At 44.5% G+C, this 19,898-nt stretch overlaps 1 protein-coding gene across 6 annotated transcripts in view; it reads right to left on the bottom strand.

Annotated features, from left to right (window-relative positions):
- Nucleotides 1-19,898, bottom strand: part of LOC138545302 (FRAS1-related extracellular matrix protein 1-like) — a 1,530,918-nt gene that overhangs the window by 1,131,176 nt on the left and 379,844 nt on the right. For all 6 annotated transcript variants that reach the window (XM_069642060.1, XM_069642059.1, XM_069642062.1 and 3 more), the window contains one exon: nucleotides 10,869-11,011. In XM_069642060.1, coding sequence (XP_069498161.1) covers nucleotides 10,869-11,011 — 143 coding nt within the window. The remainder of the gene's footprint in view (nucleotides 1-10,868; nucleotides 11,012-19,898) is intronic.

The raw sequence follows: 19,898 nt of genomic DNA, 5'->3' as shown, positions 1-19,898 counted from the left end.
CAGACTCTGTCCTGTTCAAGAAGAGAGCACACATTCAAGCATGTGTCTCTGTGGCCTCTAACACGGCCAAACTCTAAAATCTGCAAGGAACTGGCCAATCCTGTTGCAGTCTCTACCTCTCCCATTCCCTCCAGGCCCTCTGTATGGCTCTGGCCTCTCACTTCTCTGCTAAAACTCAGGACTTCCTGTCCTTCATCTCCTTTACCTCTCTTGGCCCCCCTTTGGCCATCTCTTCCTCTCCTCTTCCTTTCTCCTCTTTCTCTCTGACAACACCTGACACGGTTTCTAGACAAGTCCGATCTATGAAAGTGTCACCCAATGCTTCCCACAAACCATCAAGGACCATACTGACACCCTCGCTCCAGCCTTGGCCTAATCACTCTTTGGCCACTGGAACTTTCCTCTCTCCTCTTAAGCACTAACTTGTGCAACTCTCCTCAAGAAGCCGTCTGCCGATCCTATCTGCCTGTCAAACTATTGCCCAATCTCCATCACCCCTTTCCTGGGCAGACTCTTGGAAAAGCTGGCCATCTCCCAGCTTACTTGCTACACTGAATCTGTTGGTTGTCTTGATGACCATCAGTTTGGTTTCAGAGCTGCCAGAGGCAAGGAAACTGCTCTCCTGAACACCGGTGAAAATCTATTCTCTAACCTTGATTCCAGCATTCCTTCTGTCCTCATCCCTCATTGATCTTTCCTCTGCTTTCGACATGGTCAACCACGCCATCCTGGTCAATCGACTCTGTGAGAACATGGGAATCATGGATCAGGCACTGGAGTGGCTGACCTCCTTCCTCTTATTCCCTTTCTCTCTGCCACCTCTCTCCCACCTAGGGATTTCCTCAGGGCTCTATCCTCTCACCCCAGTTTTTTAACCTCTACTTGGCCCCTTTGGCCCACCTGATCTCTACCTTCTCCTCTAACTTTCATTGTTATCCAGATGACACTCTGCTTTCCTTCAGGCTCCCCTCAGCCTCCTCTCTTCTCTCGCTCATTCCTGACTGTCTATCCGCTATTCAGGAGTAGTGCACCTCCAACGATCTGTGCCTTAATCCCAATAAGAAGGAGATCCTTGTCATTGGGACCCCTGCCCCAGCGTTCCCTCTCACTCTGCCCACCTGCCTTGGGCCTTCTTCCTTCACCTTCCTGCGAGGCAAACAACATTGGTGTCATCTTCGACTCCACTCTCTCTCTCTTTCCTCACATCTTGGATGTCGCCAAGAAGTCCCACTACCAGATGCACCTCCTCAGGGGGACTCTTCCCTTTCTCACTTTCCCCCAGAAGCTCACTGTCTCCATAGCCCTGGTTCTCTCTAGGCTGGACTACTGCAACAGCGTCTTTCTCAATCTGCCTTCCTCTATGCCCTCTGCAACTAATCCAGAACAGGACTGCAAGACTCATCCTTGGCCTCATATTCAGGAACCGTACCTCTGCAGCCCTGAAATCTCTCCACTGGCTCTCAGTGGCTGCAAGGATCAAAGTTCAAGACCCTTTGGATTGTCCACAAGGCTTTCTGAGGCTGGGGCCCGCACCATATCCAATGCTCTCTTCCAAAATACCTTCCTTCTCAAGCCCTTTGCTCGGCTACCTCCAACTCTCTAAGGTTCAGATGCTTCTCCAGGCAGAGAATGGGGGGTAGATCTCTCTCCTCTGCAGGTGCCTCCCCCTGGCATTGCCTTCCTGCCCCTCTCAAACTTGGGCTTGACCACCTGAAATTCCGGAAGCAACTCAACAGTTTCCTCTTCTCTGCTTTCTCTCCCTCCCTCCCCTGCTGACCTACCTGACCTACCTATCTGCTGTACCGACTGGTTGCTTGGCTACCCTCAGTGTCTCACTGGGTACCAGGCTCCTTTCTTGATCAGTCACCCTTGCACTGCCTCCGGGCCTACCACGCACTTAGGGGCTGTAACTGTAACCCTACAGTCCCTTGTTCTCCTTGCACTACCCAGAGCTGCGCTGCCCTGGCTGTACTACTCAGGGCATTGCTGCCCTCTTTTCCCCTCCCCACTCCCTGGCACTTCCCCCCTCACTTTCCTCTTGCACTTCTCCTTCTCGCACTTGCACGATCTGAATGACACACGGCCTAATAAGATTGTTTGTCTTGTACTCCCTCCGTATTCCCTGCCTTGTCTTGTGAACAGGCACGTTCTAACTGACTTATCATATCATATCTTTGCATTGTCGGTGTTCTTTCCTCTGGAGTGGGTTTTGTGTAGTCTTTTTCTATTTTGTTATTTTTGCAGATTGTGTGGGAAGAATTTGTGAAATCATCATGTTACCTTGTTGGCCCTGTTGAACAATGTATGTAATACATTTCATTTGGTTCGTTCATGCAGATTATGACCCTTTCCCATTTTTTTCAAAATCCAAATGTTAGATACATATTGCACAGAACCCATTGCAGAATTTCTTTCACAAATTGGACTCTGTTTAGGATGAATGGGCATACAGGTGATAAAGCAGCCTAATCTACAGTTTAGGCCACCAAGGTTGATCCAAAGCTGTGAATATACCGGGTGGGAGAACTTATGCTGGACAGATTCCCTGCACTGCCTTAAGGGCTGGCAGACCTGCTTGATGGTACCAATGCCACAGTGTGTGAGCCTGGTGTTGGTGGAGATAGCCCACCTCCCATCTTCTAAAATATTAAGCATTCTTAGGGATCTCACCGGCTTCATCATGCATCTGCTGCAGGATGGGGAAAAAACCCAAGGGTTTATTTGGCCAAGGGATGAGAGTAAAAGACTGGGTCTCTCCAGCTCTGAGCTGGTGGAAGTATTCTTCTCCCACCCACCAGCACCTACTCCCACATGTAAATCGATAATAGGTTTCTGACACTTGTTTTAGAAGAGTGTGGCAAAAGGCGGATATATTAACTTCTGCTACACTCTAAATTGAGAGACTAGAACTGATAAGCCATTTTAAATCTAAATATTGGTAACTCATCAGTAATTTTTTGAGATGTAAGCAAAAACACAACTTTGAACCTTGAGCATCATGGAGATTTTGGATTGCTATAAAGCACTTCAAAGTAAATTTAACAGGAGCAAGAATTTCCCAGAGAGAAAAATGGGAGGGAAACATGTCATTAGGGCTGTGGAGGAGTCAGCCATATTCCAGGTGTGCATTGCACATTTTTAGACTAGTATCAAGCATCTAGCAGTAAATCCACCCCGTTCCCAATAGGCTTGTTTCTCTAAAGGTAACTGTAGGACATGGGTTGATCAATATACTTTCAATGATACATAATTCACCCTTTCCCAAACATACTGAACTTAGAAGGAACTGGTCAGTCAGAAAATTACCTGAATTTTACTTATGTTTAGTATTCCTACCTTTTTGTCCAGTCAAAGCTCTAAATTCAGGTAGGACCAATTAAGTATTTTTTCCAGTGGATTTGCAGATGAGAACACACTTACCTTTGAAGCATAAGAGGGAAATACAATTTGTGTAGTACACTATTTTCATAGCCAACAAGATTGAAAACTTCTTTCATGTAACCTTCCTTTTCTATGAGCGGTCAGTTGTATTTTTCAAATGATACAGAGATGCGTGAATAACCTGCCACATCAGTGGTTAGGATTCATACTGGGACAATTGTGATAAATTACCTTACCAGTTATTACAGTGTATTTTTAAACATGAAAATCCCCAACTCAGTTGCTCTATCGGGTAGCCAAACGATCTACAGATTGCAAACAGGTTTCTGCAGAAGGTTGAAATGATGGTCGTACACAGAGATGAGGTACAGAACAGCTAGTTTAATACGATACTAACCTCATCCACCTATCCGTTCTCCCCCACAGTAACTGACAAATAATGTGGAACCCTGCACATAAGTTACCAGTCCAAGGTTCCATTACAACACTTCTCCCCCCCATAGAAAGAAATAAATGAAGATAGGCAAGAACAAAATGGGGAAAGGGGAAGAACCAAGAAAACACAAGAATACAAAGGAAAGATAAATCGTCACAAATGGAAATAAATAGATAACACCTCACTTCCTGGCACCACAAAGCACAAAGTCTTCAAACTAGATGGGAGGCAGCTTAATCCTTGAAGCACGACCAGACCCAACACCCTCCTCACTGGACCGAAACTGCTCGTGGCCCACTACCTTCTCCACAGGCGTAGCAGGAACAGAAATACCCTCCTGGCCCACCTACCAATCCACTCCTGTACAGGGCCCTTTCCTTCTTTCACCAAACCCCTCACCACTCACAGCACCACTCACAGCACTCCTCCCCTCCATGGTCACAGAACCAGAACCCTCACTGACTCTCCTTTCATCTACTGCACCTTGCCTGAAATATCCTTGAAAGGCATATCACCATCAGTGGGTCCCCATGCACCAACCTCTTTTTGCTCCATCTCAAACCGTCATCAAGCACAACATAACCTGCAGTGACCTTCACCAAGGTGCGGGGAGGCATGTACACACTGCAACCCTTGGGCACAAACTGTAGATTTTCCACACGTATGCAACCGCCAACTGAAACTTCCAGAGGCTACATGACCAACTGTCGTAACGTCATACTCTCCTGCCTCAGGCGCACCCTTTCCAATACCTCAGCTATATCCACCTCTGTGTACAGATGCCCCCACCTAAAAGCAGCGTCCTCAACTTGGAACCAGCCCTCCTACCTCTCATGAGTTCAAACAAAGAATGTACAGTGACGACCCAAGGCATGTGCCTATATGCAGACAGAGCTCCAGACAACACCTTAGTCAAAGCCACCTGGATACCACCTTTGACAAAACAGTTCATCCTCTCCACCAATCCATTTGCGGAAGGACTGTACAATGCGGCCCTGTGGTGGCTTATGCCCAATTTCCTCAGACAATACTGCATACAAATTGAATCAAACTGTACCCAGTTATCTGTGACAATACCAGCAGGTACCCCTTCGCTGTCAAAAAGCTACCTAAAAATGTTACAATCTTCTCAGCTGTGAACAACTCCAGAGCAGTGGCCTCCACCCAACGTGACGTGTAATCTACAAGGACCACGATTACATCAACTCTCCCCCATGGCATCCATGGGCCCCACAATGTCCATGGCCAATTTTGACCACACGTCCTTGGGAATCTCCATGGGGTACACCGACTGCAGTTTTACCGCCTTGCTCTTATAGAACACCCAATATAATCCTTCACCACCAGCTCAACCTCCTCATCCATCCCTGGCCACCAATATGATTCCTGCACCTTTCTGTTCATCAGAGACCTGCCCAGATGTCCTTCATGAGCCAAATTAATCAACCTGAGAGGGGGAAACAACCTGTCCCCTCTTGTGACACCCCCTGGCCCTTCAGACAATTTGTGCCACACATGCATGGAACCCTTTCCTTCTCCCTTGCAGTTCAGCTCAGACCAACCACTTCTCAAACCCCCTTTGATCCATCAACTGCCGGGCACAGACTAGTAACCTGTGGGTTTTCATCGATCTCTTCCTGCAATTAATTGCAACCGCCAGGCAAACAGGACAAACAATCTGCTACCACGTATTTTGATCCCGATATGTACTCTACCCTAAAATTAAGATCAGCCATCTATCTTGCGATCCTAGGTGAGATGAAAGCCATGGCTTTAGTGGTCAACACAAATAAGAGGGATTTGTGATCTGTCTGGACCACATAAGGAATGCCCCACAGAAATATCGTAAAATGTTTGGATGCCCAAACAAATGCATCCCTCAACACCCTAGATGCAAATGCTATGGGCCGAAAACTGCTGTCCTGTCATTGCTACAATACCGCCCCCTTACCCACATCACTGGCATCTACAGTAAGAATGGTCTTTCTCCTTGGGTTGAATGAACCCAGGGATGGACCATGATCCACATCGCTCTTCAAATCAAGAAACTCCCTTTGACAACACTCGAACCTGGTGTTCTTTTTCTACAACACTCCTTACGGTCTTTGCCCGCAAACCAAAATATCTTCCTGGAAATATTCCACACCTGGTACTCCTCCGAACAGCATCTGCATCAACCTTTGAAACACAGTGGAGGCTGATGCCAAACAAAAAGGCATGCAACAAAACTGGTATGCTCCGAAATGTGTGACAAAAGAGGTCAGGGGTCGGGACTCATGTATATTTATCTGGTGGTAGACGGAAGATATGTGAAATGTTGAAAAACATGCTGCACTCCCTACCGATGTTAGGAGCTGATTAATGTTGTGTAAAGTGTGTCGATCAACATATATGTTGCCGTTCAGTTCTCTTGGGTCCACACACATGCTGAGGTTCCCATCCACCTTCCACGCCAGCATCACTGGTGATAACCATTAGGAACACTCAATTTCCTCAATTATACCTGCATCCCTAAGTTTGGCTAATTCACTGTTCAATCCTTCCCTGGCCATCACAGGTACTCTATGAGCCTTGGGCACGGCTCCTCTTTTCAGCAAAATATTTGAGAGAAAAGCCATTTAGCCTCCCTAGGTTGTCTGAGAACACGATGGGAATGGTATCCTTCAAATACTCAGCGGTTACAACACCCTCAGTTAGTATTCGCCCTCCCTCCTCCACACAGAACGGGATAACCTTTACCTGCACATATCTCAATTATCAAAGCAGCTTGCTCATCCCACCATAAAACACTGACAGTGCGGGCTTTACATTCAGTCCTTGCCCATTCATATCCCAGAACCTTTATGGGTTCATGGCCATATGCATATGGATTTATATCAGAGGGCTTGAGCATGGACAACTCCTTTCCATAGCTTTTGGTATGCAATTCTGGTGATATCATGGTGTATGGTGACCCAGAATCAGCAAGCATTTAATCATTTGCACCATTTACAGTAATCATAGCCCATGGTCCTTTCTTTGGTGCTCTCCCCACACTCAACAACACCCCTTCACGCAATACCTCACTCACATATCCTACCATGCCTTCTATACTTCCCTCAGCATCCAACATTATCAGTTTGTCTTCTCTGCATTTGTTCTGCACATTCATGCACAGTGGCCCTCCAATTACATCTCCTACAATCCACATTCCAGGCTGGACATACCTTGGCTCCTGTGGAGTGACCTGTCCAACCACACCTCCTGGAAGTTTGTTTGCTTGTGGACGGCCCTGTAGGCAATATTCTCTCCTCAGTTACATGTCCCCCTTGCTTCTCCTCCATTTCTCTTGGGCATGACTGTGTGCAGTGATTCCACTTGATCACCTTGACTCTCCCTGTCATTTCTCTCAGCCACTGCTTGCATAATCACTCGCGACTCTTCAATTGCCCCGGCAATTTCAATACATTTTTCTAGGGTTCATATCCCATCATCGTCGCCAGTGAAATGATGGTCGTACGCAGAGGTGAGGTACAGAATAACTAGTTTAATATGACACAAACGCAGCCACTCAGCCGCTCTTCCCCCACAGTAACTGACAAGGAATGTGGAGCACTGAATATCTGTCACCAGTCCAAGGTTCCATTACAACACTGGTCATAGTGGTCAAAAGGGACTCATTTTCCTTTATTAGAAGAGAAAATGTATTTTAGCAGATCAGTTGCATGAAATTGTAAATATTTTGGAAGTCTTTTCCCGTTGATGGCTCCACACAAAAACTGTGCCAATTAATTTGTACACAGGTTCCAAGAGCCATGCCCAATTTTCAACAAGCCACTTGTACTTGCAATGTTCGGCAACTCAAAATATCCATGAAAGTTTGAGCTTTGGCATTTTCCCATTGGTAGTTATCTAGATGTTAAATCGGCTTTGTTATATTCTTAAACTAGATTAACAAATGTTGGTTTATGCAATGGATTAAAGCGACATGTACTCTACAGGTAATGTGGTCTACTTATAATGTATGCATTGGAGGTAATCCTCTGTTTCATATACATTTAATTTATTTGCACCTCAGTCTACAAAGTTAGCAAGATGCTAGGTACTATACTGTTAGGACATTTTGAAGTATTTCAGATATAATTTGATCACATATTTTATTGACCTCAGGAGATGCAAACTTTCCAAAAACCTTGTGACTGCGGTAAAGGCGATAAATAATTTAAAACATATCAAGCATTGTTAAGGAACAATGAATATGGCTTCCTTTTCAGAGGAAGTAAGGAATCAAGAAAGGAAGCAAGAAGAGAAGGAGGGACAGATGGACACAGGGCAGGAGGGATGACAAAAAGAGGAATAGAAGAAAGACAAAATGTTGGAATGGGCATATGAAGGAAGGAAGAAAGGACAGGTACACCCGAATGAGTGGAAGGGTAGGAATGAGGATAGATAGAAGAGTGAGTGAGTTTTTTTTTAATGGAACGATGTGTGAGTGTATGGGTAGGTGGATGGGTGAGTGAGTGAATGGGTGAATAGTTGGGTACGTAAGAGGGCAGGTGCTTGAGTGGGTAGATGAATGTATGAGTTAATAGAAGGTTGGGCGGATTTGTTGGTGGAATGCTTTACAAGCAAAAGTTATCTAAGGTAGCCTTAGTCTTATCCCTCACATTAGGAACTTTGCTCATGTTCAATGCTAAAATCCTGGAAAAGGTTTTAAGGCACACAGCAAGAACCAGGCACAATTCATATTACCAGAGTGGTTACAAAGGTACCTAATGCACAGGCAAAAGTGAATATAACATATTAAACATGTGTTAATTAGATATCAGTAAGCGGTTTGGGGTTGAAATATGAGCATTAAGCTCCAAATTCGACTACCCATTCAAAAGGAGTCATATAGAGGAGCCCAACATGAAAATGTGTTTTAAGATAATTTGTGGAGTTTGACATTGAGGTCTCACCACAAAGCTCAACATGTTGCTCTTGAATTCTAGATATATGTTTGTGTAGACTTTCCACTAAAGAAACAATTTCCAGCACCATGTGTGCCTTAGCACCAACACAGTTGTTACCAACAAACTGCGTACTTTGTGCGTGGCACTACATCTTGAGTCGATGACTTAGTTCATTGGCGAGGTCATCAGCCTTACTATTTGACCTCTCATTTTGGGCCAGCGACAGCTCCCAGGCACTTGTAGCTCTGCGGGTACGAACAACCAATAATGTAAGCACTAAATCAATGGCATTATGCCATATGCAGGGCAAGCGCCCTACATAGAAGTCAAAATAAAACAAACATCAGTCCAAGGATGATCTTGATGAGGAGCATTTTGTAATAAAGCACGTGGAGCAATGAGGCAAGAGAGACAGGCTAAGAGGCTTGTAGGAAACACTATGGAAAATGCAAATATGCAAACAATGCAGAAAAGTCTCTTGCTTGCAACGGGAATCGAGGCAAGCCATCTTGAATGTCATCCTAATTGCTATTGGCAACCAGTTGCTGGCCTTTCTCAAGCTTAAAATCCGAGGCTGACTTGGGGCCTTTTGAAGATTAGTGAACAATGTAGGTGGAAAGTGGGCATACCGGGCATATCCCATAAAGCCCACAGTGTGACACACTGCAGAAATTGTTTACATTCATTTTTAGGATGGTAAATTATCTAAGAAACAACACTTTTCTGCAAGATGAACTATTATTATACATGCATGGATTCCAAATCCAGTCTCCGGGGCAGCTCTTAATGAAATGTCCACTGCGCTGCGGCAGCCGAATACGTGGATTCTTATATAAACTAGTTTAAACCCAAAAGTCAATGGGCCTCATTATGAGTCCGGCGGTAGCCGTGCCGGTAAAAATGGCATGGCTGCCGCCGGAATCATTTTTTTTTCCAGCAACCGGCAATGAGGACTTACCGGGGCATTATAGCCCCGGTAATTGCCCATTGCCGGGCGGTGGAAAATATTACTCCCCATTCCTATTCGAGTCCCATTGGACTCAATGGGAATGGGGAGGACGGATGCACCGGCACCATTCATGAATGGTGGCGCTGCATCCGTCAAGGTCTGCGAGCGGGTGCCGTTCCGCCTGCCAGGTCAGACCTGGCGGGCTGAAAGGCGCCCCCCCGCAGAACTTGAAGTATGCCGGTCCGGTAGCAACGGTGCGGGTAGGATACCGGCACCGTTGTTACCGGACCGACATACTTGTAAAGACCCCCATTGTGTCTAGGGTTGTCGTTTTTAATTGTGAATATTTGATGCAGAAAACAAGCTGTACGCGACACGTAACCTAAGACATAGGTAGACAGACAGACACACAGATTGAGCAAGCTCTCGAAATTAAACACTTTTTCATGACATCGCCAAGACAAACCCTCCCATGAGTATACATGCAAGTTGCACCCGTAAGAAGTGTTTTCAAAGTCATTTTAAAAGTCTGCACTTTTGGTCGAAATGAACACTTGTATATGCAGTGGTCGAAGTGGGCGGGTGCGGTTGGAAGCGGCACTCCTCAACTTTTTAAAATTAAGTTTTACTGTTCTTATACTTTTGTTTTAAAAAGAAAGCGTTCCAGAATGGTTTAGTTTTAGAATAAAAGTGTAGGAAGCAGTTGAAACGGGCACTTAAGTGCGCTGCACTGAACGTTCCCTTAAACAGCAGGGCCATTTGTTTGGGGGTTTGTATTGTACATGGAAGGGGGCGTGGGGACTGTGGCAGGGCAGCAGGAAACCGTTCCACTGCATCTTTTCATACACTTCGACCACGTGTATGTGGGGGTGGTGGAGGTGGGGGTGAGGATGTTGGCTAGATGGGCATATGTGGGATACCCCCCTATTAAATAAAAAACTGGTCAAATGTTTGGCAACTAAAAGTGTAAGAACAAAGTCGTGTGTGCACGAGAAAGCAGACAGACTTCCTGGCCCCGGATAATACACCTCTTTTTGTATCCATTATTAAAGAAGCGTCTGTCGTTTCACTGCAAGTCACAATACTTCGCTAATAAAAATGTTTCGTTCAACATACTTTAAGATCATCATTGCATTATAGCATTTCCTAAAAGTTGTTATTTATGTACCTGAGCATCTGAATAATTCGGTGGATCATGGCTGTCTGACAGGATGAACTCAAACGAGTCTTCAAAGAGCTCTCCTCCAAGGTGATGATAATGAATCAGGCCATGAAAAAGATCCCTTTGCAAAAAACTTGACACCACAGCACCTAGAAGATATTAGAAGATATTGCAATTACACTCACTGGGCTGATGTAAATAATGAATCTGAAATTATAACATTTTCTGTGCTGCACCCTTACACTCAGGTAGAGGGGCATTTGACATTTCAGCAAGCTCTATAAACAATATAAGAGACAAGCAAACCATATGACAGTGTGTGTGAAAGACTGTCTTGGATTGTACGGCACACATTGGGGGTCATTACAAGGTCGTCGGTCCGGTAAAATGGTGCCGGTTAGCTACCAGCACCGTTGCTACCGGACCGGCAAACTACGAGGTCTGGGTGTGAGTATCATTCATGAATGGTGCCAGGGAATCCGTCCTCCCCATTCCCATTGATTCCAATGGGACTCGAATGGGAAATAATTTTTACCGGCACCCAGCAATTAGGAATTACCGTGACAGCCGGGGCTTTAATGCCCCGGTGAGTCCCCATTGCCGGGTGGCGGTAAAAGAATTACTCCAGCGGCTACCGCCAGACTCATGATGAGGCCGTTGCCTTTTTGGAACAGATGTAATATTACCAATGTAATTGGAGGACATACACCAAGATGGTAGCATACGTAGCCCTCAAATGTGGGCTCACAGTAACAAAACCAGAAAAAGCCATTTCAGTCCAGCAGAGCTAGGGAATCACTGGGACATGCAGCAAGTATCTGAAACCTAGGTATACTCAGACAGAGCAGGATGAAGCTTTGATGATGCAACACTTTTCTAAATCGTCACAGAAACATACATGAAGTAAGAGGGTTGGCTCCATGATAATGGTTGTTCACATTGAAATGTAGGCGTCACTTGAATCCGTTGGCCTGAGCCTCCTGGCCCATTGCCCGAACTCTATTACATATCCCTCAATACCTCCCCCTTTTGGAAAACATGTAGAGTTCCACTCTGGGGACCAGACCATAGATGCACTGTTTTCCCTCACATAGCATTCATTATATTTTGCCTTTCTACAACTACACAATCTAAAAAAAAGAAATCCTTATTTACAATTATATTTACACTGTGAACATGTTTGTCACCCAACTAACTCAACCCTGATATTAGCAGGACAGCCTAGTCCAGTCCACCCTTCAACAAAGCATATCATTTCACTCACTCAAATTCCAGAACCTTAGATTCATCAGCCACGTCTATGATCACACAATCAGAGACATCCAACAATAACCCCCCCCACCCAATTACGGAATTGAGGGAATCATCATCACAGGCTACTCTTTGCCATCTACTCCCTTTGCCTCCTCCCAAAGAAAACAAGTAAGGTTTCTTAGAACTATGATTTTTTTTAAACAGGTTTTCCAACTCATCAAACAAATACTGATGCTATTCTCGCTCAATTGTTCTGTGATATACTAGTGCAGACTTCCAATGATACCTCATTTTTATTACAAAAAAAGACAAAAGCAAGAGTGGGTTAAGATAAAGACCTTCCATTGGCGATCTCTAGGAATTATCATGGGAATTCTCTAGCCTGATCCGGGATTTACCTTTCTCGCACCATGCATTGTGGGATATGCAGTCCTAAAGCTAACTAAATGATAAACATGGATATAAAAAAGATAAGACTTTAAACACAAAAGAGTTCTCTTCCAATTCCTCCCTCTTCAAGCAAAACCACATAGAAAAATGTAGAAGAGTTGCTGGCCAGAAAAGACATGTTATCGTTGATGGCCAAAAAGCATAGAACTCAAATGTTCCCTAGCAATCTGGGATAGGCTACCTTAAGTTCACTGTTGCTTATTCTCAGCCACAATATTAAACAAATAATACATTGACTATGCCACTGTTATACATAGCAGTACTTAAACCTTTATAACACAGTCCAATGGGTTGCTTGAAACTTTATGGGTAGTGGCGAGCAACCTCCTGAAAATATAGGGGCATTTCCAGTAGATCGACTCCACCTTGGATTTGGAACTGAGTTTTGAGCTCTGTGTTCCAATCGGGAGGTTCAAAACGTGCATGGGGAGTACAAACAGCCAATTGGAGGCCTTGAACAACCGGAAAGCGTTTCAAAGGTTTTTAGAGAGTCCACCTTCTTCCTTTCAGAATGGGCACCACTGGCATCTTCTCTCCTCTCCTCCTCATCTCAGCTCTTCCTGCTGGGGGACTGCAACATCCATCTTGACTCTCCGGAATCTTCAGGAACTTTCTGCAACCTGTGTGACTCCCTTTCTCTTTCCATTCTACCCTCTGGTCCAACACACACTGCTGGCCACACCTTGGATCCTCTCAGCTCTACCCACATCCCAATCTCCATTCCTCTCACTAACTCACTCTCATGGACTGATCATTCTCGTCTCTCTTCTGACTTGAAGCTCTCTTTTCCTTTAGCAATGGCACACCCTACACCACCTCCTGCCTTCAAGGTCATCCGACCCATGAAAAGAGTGTCAGTGGCTTACTTTGCCTCAAACTACTCTCCTCCTTCTAATCCTGTGGCTCACGCCTACCCTGATACAGCCCTCTCTAACTTTCCCTGTTCCATCTTCAACACACTTGACATTCTTGCCCCTGTCATGAAGGTCCGACTGAAGCCTGCCAAAAAGTGCAACTCTTGGTATGACTCTGATCTGGCTGCCCTTAAATGCAAGTGCAGAGCAGCGGAATGGAAATGGGGATCTTCAGGTGCACCCTCTGACAAACTGGGTTGCCGCCTTCTACAAAAGGTGATATGGACTCTGCATCTGGTCCAAGAAAAGAGCCTACATTCAAGCCTGCATCTGCCCGGCATCTACCAACACGGACACACTTTTCAAAGTCTGCAAGGAACTGGCCAACCCTTCTGCAGCCATATCCTCTACTGTACCCACCCAGGCCCTTTGCTTGGCTCTGGCCACACATTTCACCACCAAAACACAGGACATCCTGTCCTCGCTCTATTCAGCTCCCCATCCTGCACCAGCATCTCTTGGGCCCCCCCTTGGCTGCCCCATCCCTTCTCTTCTCTCCCCCCTCTCCCCATCACACCGGATGAGGTCACTAAACAAGTCCAGTCTATGAAAGCCTCTTCCAAACAGGTGGACCTCTACCCTTCCAAAACCATAAAGGACAATATTGACACTCTCCAGCATTGGCTGACCTCTGCAACCTCTCTTTCCAACTGGAGTTTTCCCCTCTACTCTCAAGCACTCTTGTGCACCCTCTGCTCAAAAAACCCTATCGCACAATCTCCATCACCCCTTTCCTGGGAAAACTCCTCGAGAAGCTGGCTTTCACTCAATTTACCCTCCACACTGAATCTGTTGGTTGTCTCCATCATTCATATTGCATACCCCTAATTTTATGAGCATTATGGGAAACCAAAAGCCTGTATTCCATCAACGTGTCATGTTGCTACAATAAGATATGGAGGGGATAGGATTGTGTGCTCAAAATTGTCCAAAGTGTTCTGAACACACACTGTTGCATGGCCAGAAATATGATCAGTCTATTAAAATTAAGGTTTTTATTCCCCGGAGGTTCAGCCTGCTAAGCAAATCAATGGAATGATTCCACCAATCAAAAAGTGTGATGTCACAATGACATAGTATAGTAGGTAGAAACTCACAGGGAATGTGGAGAAGAGCTAGGATTTTGGAACCTGTCAAAAGGGAATCCCTGTTCCAAATGGGTGAATACTGATGTTAGATAATATATGGAAATGAAAGGGGCCTCATCTACGAGGAAGCCTAAAGCAAATTTGACCTGAGCCAGAAATGTTTTCCTAGAGGGAGAAAGAGAACATAAGGAACCAGCTAACTGGGAATTCTCTGGAAACTCTTGAGGGTTCCTGCTGGCTCAGTGCCATAAAGAATTGTTTTGGAAGGAGTATGAAAATCCCATACTGTAATCGGATTTAGGTCTGTTAGAGCACGTTCTGTTTTAGGTCCAGGGAGTGGGTGGACCAGGGAGGTAATTACCACCAAGGGTGGGGTAGTATGAGGCAAGAATGTATGTAGTAAGCCTGTGGGAGACTACACAACACTTGCCCTCTTGGTATTTGGTAACACAACTTTTGGTATAAGCCTGTATTACACAAGTTGGTAGTATGACTGAGCAGCCAAGTTTATCTCAAGAGTGGTAACTGTGAGCTGTAGAGATGTAGCAATGAAATTCACAAATACAAGTAACCAAGTAACACTTAAAATAAAGCTTTGAATTATGAATAGGTATTTATTTAAAAACTGTTGTTAAATAAGCATTCTTTAAAAGGGCAATGTAGGTAACAATCAAATATACTTTAAAATACTTTTCCAGAATCAACGCAAAGCTAGTAGATGCTCTTTAGAGATGCTTTTTACACATTTCCTACACCCTGAGGTGAATTCACTAACTAGGAAAGTAATGGAATTTATATATTACTAGTACACTTTTTAGATTCTGAGGTTTGTAGAAAGGAAAGGTTAAGGGAAGGAATAAGGTTAAACAGGTTATCGGAGCATGTGAGCAGTTTTCTTCCAATGAAGTCTAGACAAAAACCTTTCCCAGCAATAATGGTTTACAACCAAGTTATCACCTCTGAGGGACAGTAAATATCAAAGTCAAGTGGACAAGAAGAATCTACAGAGAGCCAGAAGAGCCAAAGTCAATTGGGGCAGAGTCTATGGAGCTCAGGCACTTCTTAGATAAAGGGCCTCATCACGACTTTGGCGGTAACCCTTAAATCCGGCGGTAGCGATATTACCGCCGGATTTAAGGGTCCGCCAAATCAGGACTTCGGTGGATTTCGCCCCAGCTCTGAGCTGGGGGGAAATCCGCAGAAAATTCGTGCTCGTACCGCCGGCGGGAAATCCGCCGGCGGTATTAGCACGAAATTTCCCCATTGAGCCCAGCGGGGAATGGGGCATTCCCGAATGGGCTCAATGGGGAATGGGGATTAACATTACCGCCAAACTTGTGATCCGGCGCTATTAGCGCCAGGGAGTTCGGCGGTAGGGCAGATAGCGCCGGTGCTAATAGCACCGGCGTTATCGCCCAAGTCGTAATGAGGCCCAAAGTCTTGCACAAAGTTAGAGAGTTTGTTGAAGAATAATCACTGTAGGGTCCCAAGCTGTTACACTTGTGAAGCGTAGAGCTGAAATCAACTCTAGCAAGTAGCTACTGCAAGTCTCAACTGAGAATAGCAAAGCTAATGACACTGATGTAAGTACCCCAAGTCAGAAAAGTACCTTTGGTTAGAAGAAGAGTGGTCCAGCTGGCTTTTGTCTGGTTGCAGTGATGCAGATCTTGGGTTTCTGGGCCTCAGTCATGAGGACAAGAGGAAGGATGTCTGGAGGGAGGTCATCTGGAGGACTCCTCCGGCAGCAATTTGGACGTCGGTGGCAGCCACCATCTCTTTTCAGATCAGCGTCACTTTGCTCGGTTTCAGCACTCGGTAAACAGCACCACTGTGGATCTTGGACACCGGTTGGGCTTCCTTCACTCCTTGAGTCCTACACTGTGATGGGGGACTCAAGCTCTGGTCGTCCTGCTTCTGGAAGGTCCTGGGGAGACTCCTGGAGCTTCTGGCTGGATTGCAGATATTGCACTCGACTATGGATTTCTCAACCTCTAGCACTCGGTTCCTGCAGCAGCAAAGAAATACAGCCAGTCAGGGAAGATGGTACAGTGGAGTTCATCTCAGGGTTAGCTGGTCCCACTAAGCCAAGGGAAGAAGTTGTCCTTTTCAGAGCTTCTTTTGCCAATCAGAAAAAGGAGTTTCAGCACAGCAGCAGGGCTTCACCGAGTAATTCAAAAGTCCAGGGGGATGCAGCAAGCATCATTCATGGTTTCTTCATCAGGTGTTCTGCCTCTTGTCCTAAAGCCCTCACCATTTTAAGCAGGATTCTCCCATTCATGCACATCATAGGCTGTCACTCAAACAGCAGGGTGGCTGAAGGGCAGTCAGCCAGCCAATAATGACTGGGTGCATTCAAGCATTCATAAAGACAAAGGACAGGGGAGTTTCAGGAACTTCCCTCACTTCCTGCCCTTTCATGCACACTGGAGGCGGAGAGCAAGTTTCAGTACTGAAGCTGGCTAAAGGCAAAATGAAGAAAGCATTGAAACCTGGCTTGGTGCGCAGAGTAAAACCCAAGAAAGACCTTGAAAACCAAAAATGGCAAAAAAAGAAGACCGGGGCCATTTTGAAAAAATGGTCACCTATGGGTGCTATAGTGCAGCTTAGGATTCAGCCTCTGGTAGAAAAGCACAATGGTAGGAATATTTAACCACTGCCACCAGCCATTTAAAGTAGTGAGGGTAACAAAAAATGTTACATGAGTAGGTAGGATAAGGGTCTACTAAGTAACCCCCCAGCACTCCACATAAAATGGTGTGCTCTGGACCCACAAAGAGAAAGGTTAAGTAAACTCAATTTCACTTTATCATTCTTGGGAACAGTGGTACACACAAGAAAAGGTATTTAACCCTTATGAGAAATCTATAGGATTTCTCTGTGACACTCCATGGAAGGTGCTGTGCGTCACCATACACAACGTAGATGCCTATGGAGTTAGTCAGACTCCAAAAACAAAGGACACGCGCAATCCAAATCAGGTAAAAACACACGAGAGAGTGAAAAAAAGGTCTCTCACTCACTCCAGGGTTAAAATTAAAAAGAGCTGGGGTTCTCTAAGGTGGGAGGAATTTAGCACTAAAATGAAAATTCTCCCTAACAGGAAGGCATCCCAAATAAAAGGCTTTAATATTTTAGTATGGCATGCAACAGTGCTTTCTTACTATAATTTTAAGTCAAGTGAAATTCGAGTTATTGTCAAACACATAGCAGGCTGCACTGTGTGCAGTGGCTGATTAACTACCACCGACATAATGGGAATATGATATTGTACCTTGCTACTTCGAATTATATCCAATTTGCACTGCATACTAAGCTGAGTGAAATTACATTTAAATAAGAAATAGAAATATTGCCTTTCTATGCACCGAGGGTGAATTGGAAAAAGGAGGCCATGCCCTAGCACCTAGTGTGCGGAATTTGAAAATGATAGCTACTCAATCTGAACCCAGAGCGTTTTCACAGGTATTGGCAACTGGGACTATGAGCCGATGCACACGCTTCATAACCGGACAGAGAATTTATAAATCAACACCTGTGAAAGCCATATATATTTAAAAAGACACATTGTGTTAAGAGAGAGTTTAGCATTTCCATAGAAATAATGCCTTTCCAAAAAAACAGTACAATTTCACCAATGACCTTGTGCAACAGTGAGAGGACCCTGAGTTAGATACACCATAATCATCAGAATGCTCTGTGGCTGGAGTAGATAAATCAGTTTTATGTGTGCTCTAAATGGATAGCACAGCTCACTAAAACTAGTAATTCCTATAATGCCTAGGCTAGGAACCAGCCACAGCACATTGCATATGGGAACATATTGGGCCTGATTCACAGAAGCATTTTAAAACGGTGCATTCCCACTGAAAAATGCTCTGTGAATCAGGTCCACAGTCAGTGGGAAATATATAGCTAAAGAATATTTATGTGCAACTTTTTACTGATATGAATATAGGTTTTCAGAGTGGAGAAAATAACTGCTAAATGATTCAAGTACATCATGTGTAGCAAAAGTATAAACTATACCTCCGATAAGCAGTACGTGACGAAATGTGAATTGTAATTTATTATTCAGACATGGAAATATTTTAAATAGGATTCATTTTTTGTACTTATTTTATTATTTTATTATTTTTCATTGCATTGAAATTGAAACACTTTTTTTTAGCAATACCACAATATCCTATATCTTACATCCAGAAAAAATCTAAAAATGATCGTCCTTGAGAGTTTAAACAATGACCATTCCTCTGATAACTTAAATTATTAAATTCAATTAAAATCAAGGTTTCAGACAAAAGTTCAGACATAAATTTAACCACTGCAATTACGTATTTAGTCTTGCGTCCTTCCATTAAGGACCTCCACCAAACTTCTGAGTCTGAGATCTGAAAATCAGACAGAAGTGGTCTGGTGTATTTTGTTCGTACATCCTTAAGAGCCAGGTACAATGTTATAAAATGTTTCAGGGTTTCAACCTTAGACTCATCTTTACAGTCACAACATTTGTTTCCTTGTAATAATCCATTAATTGCTTGTATCTCGGTCGTGGGATAGAACTTGCAAAAATTGATCCTAGGACTTCCTGTCTGGAAACTGCTTTAAATAGTCGCATACCGTGTTTCGTTTCTGCCATTTTGGAGGCAGGAAGGCAACAGATTGATAGCGGACAGCTGCCTCAGTGGTTTAGATCCAGTCCTGCTCTTTTAGTCTTTTCTTCAACCGTGTTGGGTTGGTCACCAGCTGCTCGAGTGAGCCTCCAATCTCGATCAGTTGTTTGGTAATTTTCAGACTCCAACTGTTCAAGATTGGGTTGCGTGCAGCCATAAATTCTCTGTGCAACATTTCCAGAATCACGGGGCATGAAGGCTTGAAGCAATTCCTGAACAGGGCTGGTCTATTCCATTCTACTGTATTTTCCAAGGATGAAAGCCCCAGTTCTCTCTCAATGATTGCGATAGGTGTGAATAGAGGGACACCCAGTACCTTTTTTCAAAATATGCCTTCAAGGCATGACCATAATGACTCAGGAATATTAAACATAGCTTCTGCTCCGTAAGTCACTGCTGGAACTACTTTTGATTTGTAAAACCAGAGAACTGCCATGAACTGCCAAACTTATGGTTTAATGCACATGCTTTTAAAGAGAGGACCTTCATCTTTGCTCGCAGGTGTGAGGTCATTGGGGCTTCTGGTCTTGAGTCACTTAAACAGACACCCAGATATTTGAAACAGTGCACCTGCTTGGTCCCCTCTCTGTCTAAATACCAGGAGAAGCAGTTTTTCCCTTTATTAGAATTCCCAAAACTCCAAATGTTCATGTTTTCCTT

This window comes from Ambystoma mexicanum, chromosome 1q (genome assembly GCF_040938575.1).
Source record: "Ambystoma mexicanum isolate Mex_15411 chromosome 1q, UKY_AmexF1_1, whole genome shotgun sequence".
Classification (NCBI taxonomy): domain Eukaryota; kingdom Metazoa; phylum Chordata; class Amphibia; order Caudata; family Ambystomatidae; genus Ambystoma; species Ambystoma mexicanum.
Note: the sequence above shows the minus strand (reverse complement) of the source record. Positions and strands in the feature narration are given on the sequence as shown.